The 18,073-nt window shown below is 50.5% G+C and overlaps 1 protein-coding gene across 1 annotated transcript in view; it reads right to left on the bottom strand.

Annotated features, from left to right (window-relative positions):
- Positions 1-18,073, bottom strand: part of LOC130119880 (cytoplasmic phosphatidylinositol transfer protein 1-like) — a 67,476-nt gene that overhangs the window by 4,617 nt on the left and 44,786 nt on the right. The window contains exons 3-4 of the mRNA XM_056288471.1: positions 2,936-3,084; positions 405-426 (exon numbers count right to left, since the gene is read on the bottom strand). Of these exons, the coding sequence (XP_056144446.1) occupies positions 405-426; positions 2,936-3,084 (171 nt within the window). The remainder of the gene's footprint in view (positions 1-404; positions 427-2,935; positions 3,085-18,073) is intronic.

Raw genomic sequence — 18,073 nt, 5'->3', positions numbered from 1 at the left:
GATGGACGGATGGATTGATGGCTGGATGGATGGATGGATAGTTGTATAGTTGGATGGATGGATGGATGGATGGATGGATAGTTAGATAGTTGGATGGATGGACGGATGGATTGATGGCTGGATGGATGGATGGATAGTTGGATGGATGGATGGATGATGGATAGTTAGATAGTTGGATGGATGGATGGATGGATGGATGGATAGTTGGATAGTTGGTTGGATGGACGGATGGATTGATGGCTGGATGGATGGATGGATAGTTGGAAGGAAACATGGTCATCTTCAGTTGTGTGGATATTTGAAGACCTCCTTCAAAAAAAAAAAAAAGCTCACTGCGGCCCAAAGCCACACAGCCGACTGGTCCCGGAGCTTTGCAGAATGACCACCCTATGCATCTTTAGTACCCCCGACGGAGGCTGCAGCCATCTTTAATGTGAACACAATACAACACAGTATGAGGGATACCCCCAACTCAACCGGCCTCTGATTTTTCTCTCACTCTTAAACATTTTTCTCTTCTTTCCCCCTCTCATTCTTGCTTATCTTTTCTTTTGTTTTTGGTTGCAGCTTTCGTCCTTGGGGACGTGCGCTGATGACAAGGACAGACAAGGTGAGGCAGCGTGTCCCCCCTCCCCAGTCTCCGGTCCCTCTCTGATGGACTGTAAAACAGCCTGGGGTGCACCCAGTCAAAGCAGACTGGTCACATATCCTCACACTGCCTTATCTGCCGGTCACACATGCACACACACATTATCCCCCGACACACACACACACACACACACACACACACACACACACACACACACACACACACACAAAGAATGGAGCAGGTGGTAGCAGGTGGTTTGTGGGTGGAGAAAGGCTGACACAGCATCCAACAGTGGCTGCTCAAATTACCCATCACTTACACATGCCTAGCCTCATCTCTCTCTGCCCCCCCCCCCCCACACACACACACACTGAGCGTTTCTCCTTTCTTGGTCCCTGGCACTTCACATTTCCCTAAAAGCCCTCTTACATCCACACTTCTGACTACAACACACACCCTCCATCTCTCCGCCTCCGGTTTGCCGTGCTGCTCTCTGCAGCCGAGACCCGAAAGTCTTTTATTCCTCACAATCCCACTCGGTTTGTCGTGCCAGCGCTCATAAACCAATGAAAGAGATTCTCCACAAAGACACAGTGAGGTCACCTTAACAGACTACCAGGGAGATCATGGCCACTTATTTTGTTCCAGACAGGAGACGATTAACCCCAAATATGGCTACTTTCATCCCGAATCTTGATTTGGTAAACGTGCCAGTTTAACGGTACACTGGGGGTTTTGTATTCATGGGCAGTGAAGAAGCCCGGCACGCGGTTAACAGTCAACACAATGTCCACCACCAAGGAAGAAAAACACTCCAACCAATTTTCATAAACAGCCACACCAGTCAGAGTGTCAGCATCCTCCCAGGCTCTTCTCCCTGTGCCTGCTAAAACACACACGTTAGGGGGGCGCCCGGGTGGCGTGGCGGTCTAGTCCGTTGCCTACCAACATGGAGATCGCCGGTTCGAATCCCCGTGTTACCTCCGGCTTGGTCGGGCGCCCTACAGACACAATCGGCCGTGTCTGCGGGCGGGAAGCCGGATGTGGGTGGGTGTCCTGGTCGCTGCACTAGCGCCTCCTCTGGTCGGTCTGGGAGCCTGTTCAGGGGGGGAACTGGGGGAAATAGTGTGATCCTCCCACGTGCTACATCCCCCTGGTGACCCCCCCCCCACTCATTCCTGCAAGCCACTCTTAAGATATGTTCTATGTCTTTTGAGAGTGTATGCATTGGATAATGCTATGTATGATCAATTAAACCTTAAACGTGCCTCCGGAGAAACTGTCCCGTAACCTTGGGCTGTTGACACGGACGCGTCAGCGGTAAACCCATAGCTCCGGACTAATCTACGCTTAACCTCTGCCGTGGCGCTAAGGATGGGAGGATGCCGCTGACAGCTAAACAATGACGGTTTTGGACAGGGACATGACAGACGGGCCTGACTGACTTATCATCTCTTTCCCAACAGAAACCGAGCCGGTTCTGATCCCTTCTGATCACCTTATTAGCCGTAGGATGATGAATGACCTTATGGTATGGACTGGTGAGAGATGGAGATAGAGATAGAGATATATAAATAGATGTGATGTGATGTGCATTTGCGTGTTTGTGTAAGTTAGATAGACAGACAGACAGACAGACAGACAGACAGACAGACAGACAGACAGATAGATAGATAGATAGATAGATAGATAGATAGATAGATAGATAGATAGATAGATAGATAGATAGATAGATAGATAGATAGATAGATAGATAGATAGATAGATAGATAGATAGATAGATAGATAGATAGATAGACAGATAGATAGAGAGACAGACAGACAGACAGACAGACAGACAGACAGACAGACAGACAGACAGACAGATAGATAGATAGATAGATAGATAGATAGATAGATAGATAGATAGATAGATAGACAGACAGACAGACAGACAGACAGACAGACAGACAGACAGACAGACAGACAGACAGACAGACAGACAGACAGACAGACAGACAGACAGATAGACAGATAGATAGATAGATAGACAGACAGACAGACAGACAGACAGACAGACAGACAGACAGACAGACAGACAGACAGACAGACAGACAGATAGATAGATAGATAGATAGATAGATAGATAGATAGATAGATAGATAGATAGATAGACAGACAGACAGACAGACAGACAGACAGACAGACAGACAGACAGACAGATAGATAGATAGATAGACAGACAGACAGATAGATAGAAGATAGATTTTTAGACAGATATCTATATGGGGGTTCATGAAATCAGGCACATGCACTGTGCTAAACTGCACCTTACACAATGGGACACTGGGATGGCTAGATACTCACTTGTTGAGGTAGACCCGTTTCTCGGTGAACTGTCCCGGTCCATGCTCTGGGTCTTCGTACGGCTCATTCTGGACCACCTCCACCCCCTCTCCGCGCTCACTCTGCTCATGGCTGTGTTTACTGATCATATACAGCTGGCCGATCCGGTACTGGGTAATGGACAGACCAACAGACGGACAGACAAAGGGACACAGAGACAGAGAAGCCACAGGCTGGTCAAGACCCACAGTTGTGTTCAGATGGGTTAAGACAGCTACAGGAGGAGAAGTCTGTCTCCCAATTTCAAGATTACAGCAGAAGCCCGTTTCGGATGGGAATGTGACGGGAGTGATGTGAATGGAAACGGTGTGTTTGTAATGGAGGTAGGTTGCACATTTGGCACAATGTAATTTTATGGCAGCTGTAAATATAAAAGCATGAGGGGGAAATACCAGGATTACTGACATGGCCTCATATTCATGACACCTGGCAACTGGCAGCCGTACCAACAAAAAGCTGAGGATTACTACTTATCCACAGCCCGGTGAGAGAGACGTGAGTGTTCTGGCCTCGTTCTAGGATTAGGCCCAAACAGCACGACAATAGTAACAGCATCAGCGCTAGCCGGCCAGGTGACCCAGTCCCACGGCCCTCTGTGGCACATTAATCAACACCCGCAACTTCACTCATCACCTACTGACCCACTGGGCCCAGCGGCGACGGCCCCCCCCCCCCCCCGAGTCACATTGGGTCGACTGGAATGGCATGTCACATGGCATCTATTTTCCACGCCGTTGGAAAAAAGCCGAGCGAGGGAGTGGGACAAACTCAAGAGCGGAGATTTCCGACCGCCGGCGGGTCTATTTTCGAGCAGGGGAAAATGGATACGCTGCCGAGAGTTACGAAGGCCACCCCGCCGGAATGTGCAGGGGCCGTGTCGGACCCAACAGCCACACACTTCCAAGCAAGGATAAGCTGCGTAAGCCAATGGAAAAAAAAAACCAAACAATCCAAATCAGACAACACAGGGGCCGCCTGTGGGGTCATGCCTTCCGGGCGCAAAAAGAAGCAAGGGGGAGAAGTGAAAATGGACAGAATGGAGACTCTCCGTTCTGGTAAACAAGCACAGCGGGGGACTTCTTGCAACGGGGGGGCGTTCAAATAAATAAGCGAGTGCGATCGTGTTTTCCCAGCAGGCGTCTCGAGGACGATGTGTGCGGCAAGCAGCCTGACTTCAGAGTGGTCCACAGATAGTGATATGGTCACCCCGAGAGCCTTTATATATATTCATCTGGTTGCCCGTCCACTGAGTCCTTGAGACCCACATATAACAGATGCACGAGTGTCTGAACACCATTGTGAGCTCATGAATAGCTCTCCTGGGTTTGGGGTCATCTATACGGTGTAAACACGACGTCCGCTGAGCCGCTGCCCCCGCGCTGTCTTCCCATTCAGGCCCCGTCTGCAGCCCGACTGGAGAGTCGCTGCTGATGACCAGCAGCCTCTTGCCATTGTTGTCTATAGAAAGCTCACGTCGACGGTCAGGAAGGAGAAGTGGCTCCCGCTCAGCGGAGAGAGGCCCGCTCTCACCACTTCCTCCTCTTTGCTCTCTCTCTCTCTCTCTCTCTCTCTCTCTCTCTCTCTCTCTCTCTCTCTCTCCTTCTTGCTCTCTCTCTCTCTCTCTCTCTCATGCTCTCTCCCTCTCCCTCTCTCATGCTCTCTCCTTCTCTCATGCTCTCTCCCTCTCTCTCTCATGCTCTCTCCCTCTCTCATGCTCTCTCCCTCTCTCATGCTCTCTCCCTCTCTCTCTCTCTCTCATGCTCTCTCCCTCTCGCTCTCTCATGCTCTCTCCTCATGCGCTCTCTCTCTCTCTCTCTCTCTCTCTCTCTCTCTCTCTCTCTCTCTCTCTCTCTCCCTCTCTCTCTCTCATGCGCTCTCCCTCTCTCTCTCTCATGCTCTCTCCTTCTCATGCTCTCTCTCTCTCTCGCTCTCATGCGCTCTCCCTCTCTCATGCTCTCTCCCTCTCTCTCTCTCTCATGCTCTCTCCCTCTCTCATGCTCTCTCCCTCTCTCCCTCTCTATCTCTCATGCTCTCTCCTTCTCTCTCTCTCATGCTCTCTCGCTCTCTCCCTCTCTCTCTCATGCTCTCTCCTTCTCTCTCTCTCATGCTCTCTCCCTCACTCTCTCATGCTCTCTCCTTCTCATGCGCTCTCTCTCTCTCCCTCTCGCTCTCTCATGCTCTCTCCTTTTCATGCGCGCTCTCTCTCTCTCTCTCTCTCTCTCTCCCTCTCTCTCTCTCTCATGTGCTCTCCCTCTCGCTCTCTCCCTCTCATGCGCTCTCTCCCTCTCATGCGCGCTCTCTCTCTCTCTCTCTCTCTCTCTCTCTCTCTCTCTCTCTCTCTCTCTCTCTCTCTCTCTCTCTCTCTCTCTCTCTCTCTCTCTCTCTCTCTTCTCTCCCTCAAGAAAATACACAGATGCGCTCAGGTATTTCTCCTATGGGTAGGAAGGAAAAGTGGCTCTTGCTCAGTGAGGAGAGGCCCACTCCCACTATTTCCTCTTCTTTGCTCTCTCTCTCTCTCTCTTTTTTTGAACCACTGTTCTAAAAAAGAAGACTTTTTGGATGTCTTAATGTAAAGGAGTTGCTTATGTTGATGTTGTGAAATGGATGTGTCTTTGTTGAGTTTTTTGTTTTATGTAAAATAAGGAGTTGTTTAAAATTTAAAAAAAAAAACTCCCCCTCTCTCTCTTTCTCTCAAGAAAATGCACAGACGCGACCAGGTGAGTGTATCTACAGGGAGAAAAGGAGGGCTGTTTGAAAGGAGGAGACAAACAAAAGCATTGTCAGATGTCCTCAGCTACACCCTTCCCCTCCTTTGCAGAGATTCCCCTTCACCAACAGTTCTTACGGCCCCTCTCTTGAGATCTCCCTCCCACCTCCTTACGTAACTTGCCGCTCTTGCATTTCCTCGTTCGCTCCGCTTCCCTTTTGTCCCTAAACTCAACCTTTCTCCTCGCATCTCCTTGCCATCTCCTGCATCACAGAGTCATGTTGCATTTTCGGAGCGGCAGCAGCGCCCGTGTCCTCAGTTACTCCCTTTCCCACGCGACTCGCAGCGCCATTTTCTCAGCTAATGGCCCGTCAACAGACGCAGCGTCATTACACAAGGGGCCACTCTTGTGCCACAACACCCAATGGATATTTAATGGTCCGGCTATGACAGAGCAGTCATAGTTTGGGATCCAAAAAGAGCTCTTTTCAGTCGGAGACTTGGAAGGGTTAGCCGACATGGGGTCAGCGGTGTGAGCTAAAGTCTCACCCTGATTCATCCTGTCGCCGTTCGCTCTCTTTCACTCCCCTGCCCTCGTTCGACAGGCAGTAGGTTTTTATTTCAGGTGGAGAATCTGAGGCTCGAACAGGTTATGACACGTTTTTTGCTTTTTTTTGGACTCCCCCCCCCCCCTTTTTCTCCCCAATTGTACCCGGCCAATTACCCCACTCTTCCGAGCCGTCCTGGCCACTGCTGCACCCCCTCTGCTGATCCGGGGAGGGCTGCAGACTACCACATGCCTCCTCCCATACACGCGGAGTCGACAGCTGCTTCTTTTCACCTGACAGGGAGGAGTTTCGCCAGGGGAACATAGTGCGTGGGAGGATCATGCTTTCCCCCCCCAGTTGCCCCTCCCCACAGACGCCCCAGCCGACCAGAGGAGGCGCTAGTGCAGCGACCAAAACACATAGCCACATACGGCTTCCCACCCGCAGAGATGGCCAACTCTGTCTGTAGGGATGCCTGACCAAGCCGGAGGTAACACAGGGATTCGAACCAGTGATCCTCTGTTGGTAGGCAACGGAATAGACCATTACGCTACCCAGATGCCCCAGAGGTTAAGACAATTTATTCCCCAGATAGCACCCGACCCTTTCATCCGGCCCACGTACCGCGTGGAATGATGGCACTTGGGCGGTCCGCTCCTGTTTGCCAGATCTGGACCAGAACCAAGCCATAGCAACGCCGCATGTGCCGCATATTTGCCAAAGGTGGGCCATATTTGTTTTGTGATATTTGGGCCATATTCACCATTTACCACACGGGCCACTTCAGGGTCACATCCAGATCACATGTTGCCCAGAGCGCCGCATCTTTGCCAAAAAAGGCCCACATTTGGTTTGGCATATTTGGGCCATATTTGCTGTTATACATGTGGGCCACTTCAGGCTCACATCCGTTTTGTCAGGGCCAGAAGAAGGCCACCAGTGCCGCATCACTGCCTGAAGTGGCCCACATCCGGATGCTGTCTGGGTGCACAGCTCGAACGTGACGTGACGTGTTGCGTTGTGAACGGTACCGCCTTGATTTAAAGAAATGACACCCCGATTCTATAGCCCGGATCCTCCTCATATTACCTACGTATTAACGCAAACTTAACCCCCCCCCTCCCGCTAAAGCCCAACTAAACCGATGCAAGAAATGTGCCTGCTGTGAAGAAAACCCGCCTCCCTTGCTTTCTCCCTCCCGCTCCCTTCTAACACATCAGCAGGTGGCTGTGGGGAGTTGTGGTCATTGTGTTGGAGCCAAAGAAGTGTGTTGGTGTTTTGGTAAGATAAGCCAGAGTACACAAACACACAAACACACAAACACACACACACACATGCGAACACTAGACGACAGTCGGCACAAAGCGTGCATGTAATTAAAACGCTACCACAGACGGGGTAATTAGTGCTTTGATTGTTCTGCATCCTTGGCAAGATAAATGACCGGGCCTCCATTAGAAATACAAGCCTCCTTCTTCCCACGTCCATCCGTGGCCACACGTGTGCTGTCTGCCAGCGTACAGCCACGCGAGCGTAACACAAAACCTAATTAGTTTTTGTTTATCGGCGTATGCATGTCTGACTAACGATGACGGTACCCCTCAGGTACCTCTCAACCTATCTGGGCGCACACCAGCTGCTCCCCTTATTTAACTGTGATGATGTCAAGTGCGAAGCTGTGCTGTGTGGTGACGGCATGGAGGCAGTCTCCCCGAGGAAGAGCAGGTGAACTGATGAAATAAGATGACATAAACTAAAATAATACAAAATAGTGAAATAACACCATAAATCATCCGCCCATCCATCCATTATCTGAACCGCTTATCCTGCTCTCAGGGTCGCTGGAGCCTCTCCCAGCAGTCATTGGGCGGCAGGCGGGGAGACAGGCCGCCAGACAGGAGGGGAGGATGTAACCCCTTCAATGTGAAGTGCTTTGGGTGTCTAGAATAGTGCTATACAAATGCAATTATTATTATTATTATTTTATCATTACAGCATGCATGCTCAGGAAAATGAAATGGCTAATTATTGCCAGTTCACCTAACGCGACATATGATTGAACATGATTAACTGTGTGTCTACGCAAGCTCTTCATATATACTCAGGTCACTGTCAACATGCTATTTTCCGCGGCCCTTGCTGACTTTGCAGGCCTAAATGACAGGGCTGCACGTCTGATTATATACCACAGCCCGGCTGGTAGATAAGGCACTCCTGTCGCTGACTGCATCTGGACTTAAGTCAATACACCTTTTCCACTGTTTACGCTTCATGATGAGGACAAACAGAATCTTAATCTCTTATTTCCAATATTTCACACAAGTGCCTACCGGAGCCTGCTCCGAGGCAGGCACACTAACGTCTACGGCCTCCATCTCGTGTACAGGTGTTTAGCAATCCAGCAGCGACAGAGTCGGGTGGACTCCTGCCAGCGGGTCTGGGTACTGTAGAGGACACACCGAGTAACTTTTCAAGAGCTGGAGTCAAGAGCCTTCCAAAATGGATGACATCAATAACAGCGCAACCCGCAGTTGGCGCCGGTGCGGCCCAAGAGAGCATGCTTATCATCACTTCTGCTTAGCTTGACGAATGACTGCGGCCGGCAGCGGAGTAAACAAAGTATTGCTTAAATATCATATCTCAGATCATAAAAGCGTCCGCTCCGTTAGAGCGTCCCCACAGGGGCAGAAGTGCAGCGCCGCAGCGGGACACGCTTCGTGATAAATGGCCCTGCGCCGCCGCACGGAGCAGTGCCGGGGGGGGGGGGGGGGCGGCGCAGGAGTGAAAGGGAGCTCCAAAGAAAAGGCCGGGATGAAATTCAACCACCGGGGCCGCGGCCTCGGAGGGACGCTGCGAGGAAAGCTCGGCTCAGGCGACACCCAGGAGTGCGCTCACGCGTGAATGTGACACGGCTCGTGTTCGCCGCGGCGGCGGCGCTGGTCCCGGAGCCCTGCTGGAGGGCCACTGTCTGCACAGACAGGACGCAAAAAGAGAGAAGAAACAAGCACGCGATCGAGAGAGATAAACACAGGCAATGAAACGGACACGCAGGACAAAAAGGAAGCTGGGCAGACAGATAGCGAGACAGACGGAGACAGACGGATGGATTGTGGTTATACATTTATATAGCGCATTTCTAGCTGCAACAGCCACTCAAAGCACTAAATAGATGTGATGTGATGTGATGTGCACGTGTGTGTGTGTGTACATCACATCGCATGTGTGTGTGTGTGTGGTGCGCAGAAGTGTGGCGTCAGCATGGTAGCAGGGGGCAGAAAACTGCAGTACTGCAGAACTGCAAATGACAGCGATCGTGCAGCAACAAGAAGCCATAAATAAGAAGGTTCTGACGGCGTGTGGGGCCTAAAGTGTGTGTGTGTGTGTGTCTGTGTGTGTGTGTAGACCTAGAGAGAGTGTGCCTGTGTGTGTGCATGACGGCATGTGTGTGCGTGTGTCCATCCATGACCCAATAGCATGTGCTTGTACAAGGTGCCCTTACTTGAACAGGGGCTTGGTGCCGAGCTGACCGATTGTTGACCGAGATAACGACACGAGGGGAAAGTGCGACCGGTGGGGTTTAGTTTGCAAGACGGACGCCTGCTCCCTCAGCAAATCCCAGGCTGACTGTGCTTTTGCTGTCAGGGCCCCGTCCCTCTGCAACAGCCCCCCCCCCCCCCGGTTAGATCATCCGAGTCTGTAAACAGCGTTAAAAATCTTCTCAAAACCCAGCCCCACCGACCTGCCCTCCCTGTGAAGGGACAGTGACTTGTACTTTTCAGTATGCAACTGCATATCAGTCCATCCATCCATCCATTATTTGACCCGCTTATCACAAATAAACTCTTAGTTACAAACGCCGTACACATTCTATGCACGTGCATGCACATGCACACACTCCTATACTTGTCATCATCATCATCATCATCATCATCATCATCATCATCAGTTCTGTAACCTATGGAGGTCGTAGGAGCACTGATGCCTCAACAAGTCTGGTTGAGTCATCCTTGTGTGTCAGTAGGGGGCAGTACCTGGTGGTCCCTCTCCAGGTATGGATGGCGGTTGGTTCCCAGAGGAACTCCTCCGCCCTATTACAGGTTTTGTGTTTAGTCCTGCTGGGTGTCCTCCTCACAACAACCCAAGGGTTGAAAGTGGGGGTGCCGGTTTAGTCGCCGACGACCCGACGGTTCCAGTTTAACGTCGTACCCAGGACTCCCTACACTTGTGGGGACCCCTTATTGACCACATTCATTCCCGAGCCCTTATCCCTAACCTTAACCATCACAGCTGCTACATGCCCAACCTTAACCATCACAACTACTACATGCCCAACCTTAACCATCACAACTACTACATGCCCAACCTTAACCATTATAACTACATGTCTAACCTTGACCAACCTTCATATTAAATCATTGCTTGTTGGCTGGTGTTAAAGACCACCAATCTCTAGTGTACAATACACCAATGATGTACTATGTGTTACGCTTCAGAAAGAGAGAGAGATTCTTTCTGGGAGACCTAAACACTGACGGGCTTCCTCCGACCCGTGCTCTGAAGGACAGATTAGCAGTTGTAATGAACGTATGTCGTATGACTCAGGAGACGAACATGGCTACCAGGCTGCACTCGAACATGTCGGGGATAATATCACCCACACGCACTGACCGTATTTACACTCATGCCAGTGCACTCGGCCCAAAGGCCGTATCCATTCCCATTACTTTTAATGACCACAATATATACCGGCAGGAGCAAGAACAAGGGAGGCACTGACGGCTGGGCCAAGGGCCGTGTTTCACAGACCACACGAATCCTTTTGTGAAGACGAGTGTATTAATGATGTGGAAAATCCCCGGTGGGACAGACTACGTGCTGTGAGTGAAACAGATGTTGCACGTCCAGATGTTCTCAGAAATACTGTTGCTGAGAATCCCACACCTACACAAAACACCGCAGGGAGCACTTTTACCCCTCGGATTGATGAGGAATTGAAAATATGTACGGGTCACCAGGAGGAAACCAAGAGTGCGGCGACACAATCGGATGACTCTATAGACTGGAATGACTAGCGAGCTGGGATAGGCTCCGGCATCCCCACGGCCCTGACAGCAGGATAAGTGGTTCGGATAACGGATGGATGGATGGATGGATGGATGGATGGATGGATGGATGGAATACCGTGCACTCAGAGACAAAGTGCCAAAAACAAAATTTTCCAAGAACATTTGAACATCATGATACGGTACAGAGCACAGAGCTTCGCTTAACGTCTGAGAGAGTGACATTAACTGTGTGTGTGTGTGTGTGTGTGTGTGTGTGGACAAGCAGCTGCAGACAGACAGCTCTGCTATCTGCTATGCTCACATTTTACAGAATGCAATTAATATTTTCCTCGTTAACGGTGCATTATTTCACCAGCCTCGCGCGACCCCGCCGCCGTTAATCAGAGCGCCTGGCTACAGTTAGCTACCTAGTAGCGAGCAACTCATGCTGAATAGCCAGCCAGTGACGGTAACTATAGTAACAGCATGAGAAGATTCAGGCTGTCATTTGCTACGAAGTCGTTTAAAGTAGATAAATAAATAGAGAAACAACCAAAGAATTAAAGACCTCTGCTCGTCCCAAACACATTCTCTATCGTCCCCGGGACTACGGGACAACGTTAGGGTCGAGCCCTGGATCTGGGTGGGTGCTGGGTGGGCACGAGGGGCTCTGGGATTGGGTCAGAAGTACACGTGACTTATTGTGGATGGTCCCTGTATCCAGCCATCCATCCGTTATCCGACCTGCTTATCCTGCTCTCAGGGGCGCGGCAATGCTGGAGCCTATCCCAGCAGCCACTATCCCAGCAGCCACTATCCCAGCAGCCACTATCCCAGCAGCCACTATTCCAGCAGCCACTATCCCAGCAGCCACTATCCCAGCAGTCATTACCCCAGCAGCCACTACCCCAGCAGCCACTATCCCAGCAGCCACTATCCCAGCAGCCACTACCCCAGCAGCCACTACCTCAGCAGCCACTACCTCAGCAGTCACTACCCCAGCAGCCACTACCCCAGCAGCCACTATCCCAGCAGTCACTACCCCAGCAGTCACTACCCCAGCAGCCACTACCCCAGCAGCCACTATCCCAGCAGCCACTATTCCAGCAGCCACTACCCCAGCAGCCACTACCCCAGCAGCCACTACCCCAGCAGCCACTATTCCAGCAGCCACTACCCCAGCAAGCACTACCCCAGCAGCCACTATCCCAGCAGTCACTATCCCAGCAGCCACTACCCCAGCAGCCACTATCCCAGCAGTCACTATCCCAGCAGTCACTATCCCAGCAGCCACTACCCCAGCAGTCACTATCCCAGCAGCCACTACCCCAGCAGCCACTATCCCAGCAGTCACTATCCCAGCAGCCACTACCCCAGCAGCCACTACCCCAGCAGTCACTATCCCAGCAGCCACTACCCCAGCAGTCACTATCCCAGCAGCCACTACCCCAGCAGCCACTATCCCAGCAGTCACTATCCCAGCAGCCACTACCCCAGCAGCCACTACCCCAGCAGTCACTATCCCAGCAGCCACTACCCCAGCAGCCACTACCCCAGCAGTCACTATCCCAGCAGCCACTACCCCAGCAGCCACTATCCCAGCAGCCACTACACCAGCAGTCACTATCCCAGCAGCCACTACCCCAGCAGCCACTATCCCAGCAGCCACTACCCCAGCAGCCACTATCCCAGCAGCCACTATCCCAGCAGCCACTACCCCAGCAGCCACTATCCCAGCAGCCACTATCCCAGCAGTCACTACCCCAGCACCCACTACTCCAGCAGTCACTACCCCAGCAGCCACTACCCCAGCAGCCACTATCCCAGCAGCCACTACCCCAGCAGCCACTGGGTGGCAGGCGGGGAGACACCCCGGACAGGCCGCCAGGTCTCTGTATGTTGTGTGTTAACGTTTTGTGTTGTCATGTGGACCCCAAGAAAAGTAGCTGCTACCTTGGTAGCAGCTAATGGGGCTCTGAATAAACCCTTCCCCAACCTTAAGCTAACCCTAATTCTAGCCTTAACCCCAAACCCAAGTCCCGACCCTGACATAGACCCTCTCCCTCATGGAGACCCACAAAATGTCCACAGGGTAGATGGTTTCAGGTTGTTTTTTTATCCTAATGGGTAGAAAAACCTGGTACACACACACACACACACACACACACACACACACACACACACACACACACACACAAGGTAAGTGCTGAAACAGCAATTGCCAGGTTTGTGTGTCTTGGTGTGTGTGTCTTGGTGTGTGTGTGTGTGTGTGTGTGTGTGTGTGTGTGTGTGTGCCAGGGTTCTTTAGGATAGAGAACCTGAAAGCACCTACCTTGTTGGGACATTTTTTGGGTCCCCATGAGGAAAAGGGTTTATGTCATGGTGAGGACTTGGGTTTGGGGTTATGGTTAGAATTAGGATTAAGTTAAGGTTAAGGTTAAGGTAAGGGTTAAGGTTAGGCATATAGTTATGATGGCCAAGGTTAGGGTTAAGGGCTAGGCAATGAATATAGTCAACGAAGGGTCCCCAGAGGTATAGGGGGACAGGGCACGAGTGTGTTCGCATGTCACCCTGAGTGCACACATAAGCAAAAACACAGCCGAGACATTTTCCCTGAGACAGCAAAAAGAGGACATGAGCGTCAATGCCCGAACGTCGGGTGATAGATTGATGTGTCATAGACGCCCACACTGCAGGGACCACACACACATGCACACACGCACACACACACACACACGCACACGCACGCACACACACACACACCATCTAATTGTTTAATGCATATCTCCGTCACCCTCCACCTCGGAGCACCAGAACTTATTTTCCTGGATTGATGGCTATCATTGTTATTCCACCATGGGCTGGCTCAGTACACCACAAGACCCTGAATTTCTAACAGTAGTTGTAGTTAACCCTCTGCTTTCACCTTGAAGTGAAGGGGGGGGGGCAAGCAAACAGAAAAATAGAATAAAGAAAAAAAAAACAAAAGTATGTCTTTATGCATGCTCGGTAATCCAGGTAAGTAAATCGTACGTTTCATCGCCGTCACATCTGTGAATAAACGCTGTATCCACATGACCTGATTCACCCTTCTCTGAAAAGTATGTCAGAAATATAGCCGCACGCGTCACTGGGCGGGGTCCAAGTGTTACGCTGTGTGATATGTGGGAGTACTGACAGTACACAGTTGTTAAGAAGGACCATGCAGCCTATAGATGTTATCAGGGTCGGTAGACGGTGGATGATTGACAGTCGAGACGAGGCGTGGTGGCGGGCGTGAACGCGATTGACAGCCACGAGAATCGTCCAATCACATTAGATCAAAAACCATTAAAACAATACCAATAATAGAGCGTGGGCGTGTCCGGGGCGGCACAGAACTGCGCCCCCTGGAAAATCTGAAGAAACCAATCGGACGGCAGCCTCGGGTCACCTGCTCGCCACAAGTTCGAGGGCTTACATGAGGTATGGTTTGGCCACGCCCCTCACCCAGGGAGTATATGTATTCAGACAGGAATCACCCAAATACCATTGGGAAGCAATATTTAAAGGCTGCTGACAGACTGAAAAACACCTTTATTTCATCATTATTTGCGTTATACCACTACATTACATTTAACGTGTTTAAGTAGGTTTTCATCTCTTGATGTTGGAAGGGGGCGGCGTCCCAGCGCCCTCTACTGGCCAGCCGCCACTGAGTAGTACCCTAACATAAAATCAATATAACACTGTCGCCCTCCGGCAGCAGCCGGGGGAACTTGCCCAGAACAAACACCCAGCTCAATAAATCACATCTCCTCCCCACTTATTTAGATTGCGGTCCCCACCATAGAGACGAGACTCACTAGCTACACTGGTGGGGCGAGTGCCCCTTACCAAAGGTCCATTAAAAGGTAAGGCGGTAGGAGAGTTTGATGGCCCGTGAAGGCTACCTCCTACCAGTCTCTGGATGAGCGTCAGCCTCCACCAATACTTCTGTTGGTCCTGGGTTGGCTGCCTTCGTTTGGGTGACTGGGTGACATTTCTGGGGGGGGGGGGATCCTGCCCACCCACTGGGGGAATAATCACCGGATCTTTCATGGGGACAGTAGCCATTTGACCCAATAGGGCAAGTTGTGGCGGCTCTCTAGGCGCGAGGTCACAGGCTTACATCTGGTCTGTGTGGCATTTCCAGTGTAGCGTTGAGCCCACATCAACTGTATAATACACTGGCCCTGCCTGAAACACCACCACACCCGGCATCCACTCCTCCCCGCTTATAATCCTGGACCAGCACAGAGTCCCCAACTGCAAAGCCCTTTTTCCTTGGTGAATGGAGCCCTGCGACCCTGCTGGTCTGCCTTTGCCCGATCCACCCCCGCCACCCCACTTGGTTTGAGGAGATCAAGGTGGGAGCAGAGCCGACAGCGGAGGAAGAGTATGGCAGGAGACTCGTTAGTTGTCACGCGAGGAGCATTTCTGCAGCTGAGCAGGAACGAATCCAGTCTATGTTGCACTGTGGCTGACCCCCTAGAAGCTTTCAATGAAGGCTTCAGTGTCTGCACAAAACGTTCCGTCAGATCATTTGTGGCTGGGTGAAAGGGTGCCGAGGGCGTGTGTTTCCCTCCGTTTGCTTTGAGAAAAGCTACAAAACCACTCAAAGTGAACTGCAAACTGTTATCACCGACCAAAACGTCGGGCAAACCATGACGGGTGAACAGTCTTCAGAGCCTGAATAGTCTTAGAGATTGTGGCGGATTCCATCAGTTGTGCTTCCGGCCACTTAGAGTGGGCATCCACCGCAACCAGAAGCACATGTCCCTCCACAGGACCAGCAAAATCCACATGCATTTCTCTGCCATAGTGTCCCCAGCCATGGCCATGAGTGCAGCGGGGAGAGAGTGGGAGACTTCTGGTTGTGTTGACGTCAATGACACACGCTGGCCTGCTGTTCAATCTGAGCGTCAGTCCCCGGCCACTACCCCGGTTTAGCCTGTCCCTTATTACACACTGGGGGAATACGCCAGTGTACAATAACTTAATTGGTAGGGCAGCTGAATTTATGGGGGTTACATCCTCCCCTCCTGAATCATCATGCATCCTTGCATGGGGTAAACTACTCCCGAGACTGTTTCTGAGGACATAGGTTCTAACTGATTTATGCAAGGAGTAGTGTCAAAGTCCAGGGCTTGGGAGAATGCTTGATCTAAGCCATTTATGATAGACTGTATGACCAAGATTAGGGGGTTCCCTAAAGTAGGGTAAGTCAACTTCCTAGAACAGTGTTTCTCAACCCTGTCCTCAAGGAACCCCTATCCTGCATATTTTCTTTGCAACCCTGAATAGGTACCTGTTTGTAGTTATTCAACCAATCAGCAATGAATTTTGTCAGATGTTGCACACCTTGCATAATTAAGTGCTGCGACATGATTGGTCGAGTAAGTACAAGCAGGGCTACCTATGCAGGGTTACAATGAAAATCTGCAGGATAGGGGTTCCTTGAGGACTGGGTTGAGAAACACTGTCCTAGAAGCTGTCCTTTGTTTGGAGGACCTCCTGAACTCATCTCTTCATCTTGGACAGATTCAGCACCTTCTGGGGCTCGAAGCCTTTCATTATCTTTTGATTCCGCCTTTCCTTCAGATTCCAGATGCTTCTTAGCTTCCTCTATAGACTGATCATCTTGACTTGTCTCCAGAGTTTCACCTCGGATAGCCTCATCTTCAACTTCCACAATCTAATCTACAGGCAAGTACTGCACTTCATTTCTTTCCAGAATATCATCCATCTGAACGTCCTAGTGAGGAATGTCGGAATCTGTGGGAAGCATAAACTTGCTGACCACTGGAGTCAGACCATCTACACTGTTGTGAAACAGATCATGGTCTCCTCTGTTTATATTGTAGTGCCAGAGAACTCAGAAGGGCCAAGGTAATCTTTAATATACACTCTTATAGTCTTACACACTGTTGACCTCTGGAGGCAGCCGGGGGAACTTGCTCAGAACATACGTCGAGCCCAGTACACAACACCAAGCACTTAGTGCAATGTGCTTTAATGCGCAAGCTTAGTCAAAACTCCTGAACACGTGTCTCAGATTTCTGGTTGCTATCTCAATGCATTCATGAGTTATTGCATTTTTTTTTAAATTAGCTATTTTCATAAAATGTGATTGGCTTGGATAATGAAACTGTATGGAATATCAAAAATCTGAAAATTAACTTTTTCCGGCTTGGTCCAGGAGGAGCAGCGAAAAAACAGATTTGGACAAAATTCAAAATGGCGGAAAATATTTCTAGGCTCGCTCAAATGGGCGTGGCTTCTATCTTTACATTTGTATAGACCCACAGAATCCAAGGGGGGGGGGAAGAATTTTGTTTTTGAGATGTACAATTTAAAAGTTATAGGCCAAGCGTAAAGTTTGTTGTTATAGCGCCACCATCTGGCCAACTGTTTTGTTTTGTTTTTTTTGGGGGGGGGGTTTGGTCACTGTAGTGGGTGAGATTTTCAACCTATCTGCAAGGTTTGGGAACTGTAGCTCTTAAGAACTTTTGAGACCCAGATACTGTTCGGGCAGAAGAAGAATAAAAATCCTAACATACGACAGGGTTCCAGCAGCGTCGCTGCCTGGACCCCTAATAAATCAAAGCCAAACAACGGACTGACAGAAAACAAATTTCTTCTTTGCCAAGGGAAAAAAAAAAACCTGAGGGGTTGACAAAATGTTTCTCTGATATCAAATGGTGAGCTCAACCTCAGCACACCGATCATCTTGACAGAGTTGGTATCATGTTTTCTTATTCTGAAATGAAAAATCAGT

Source organism: Lampris incognitus, chromosome 10, assembly GCF_029633865.1.
Source record: "Lampris incognitus isolate fLamInc1 chromosome 10, fLamInc1.hap2, whole genome shotgun sequence".
NCBI classification, from domain to species: domain Eukaryota; kingdom Metazoa; phylum Chordata; class Actinopteri; order Lampriformes; family Lampridae; genus Lampris; species Lampris incognitus.
The sequence above is the reverse complement of the archived record's forward strand: the minus strand, read 5'-3'. Positions and strand labels throughout refer to the sequence as shown.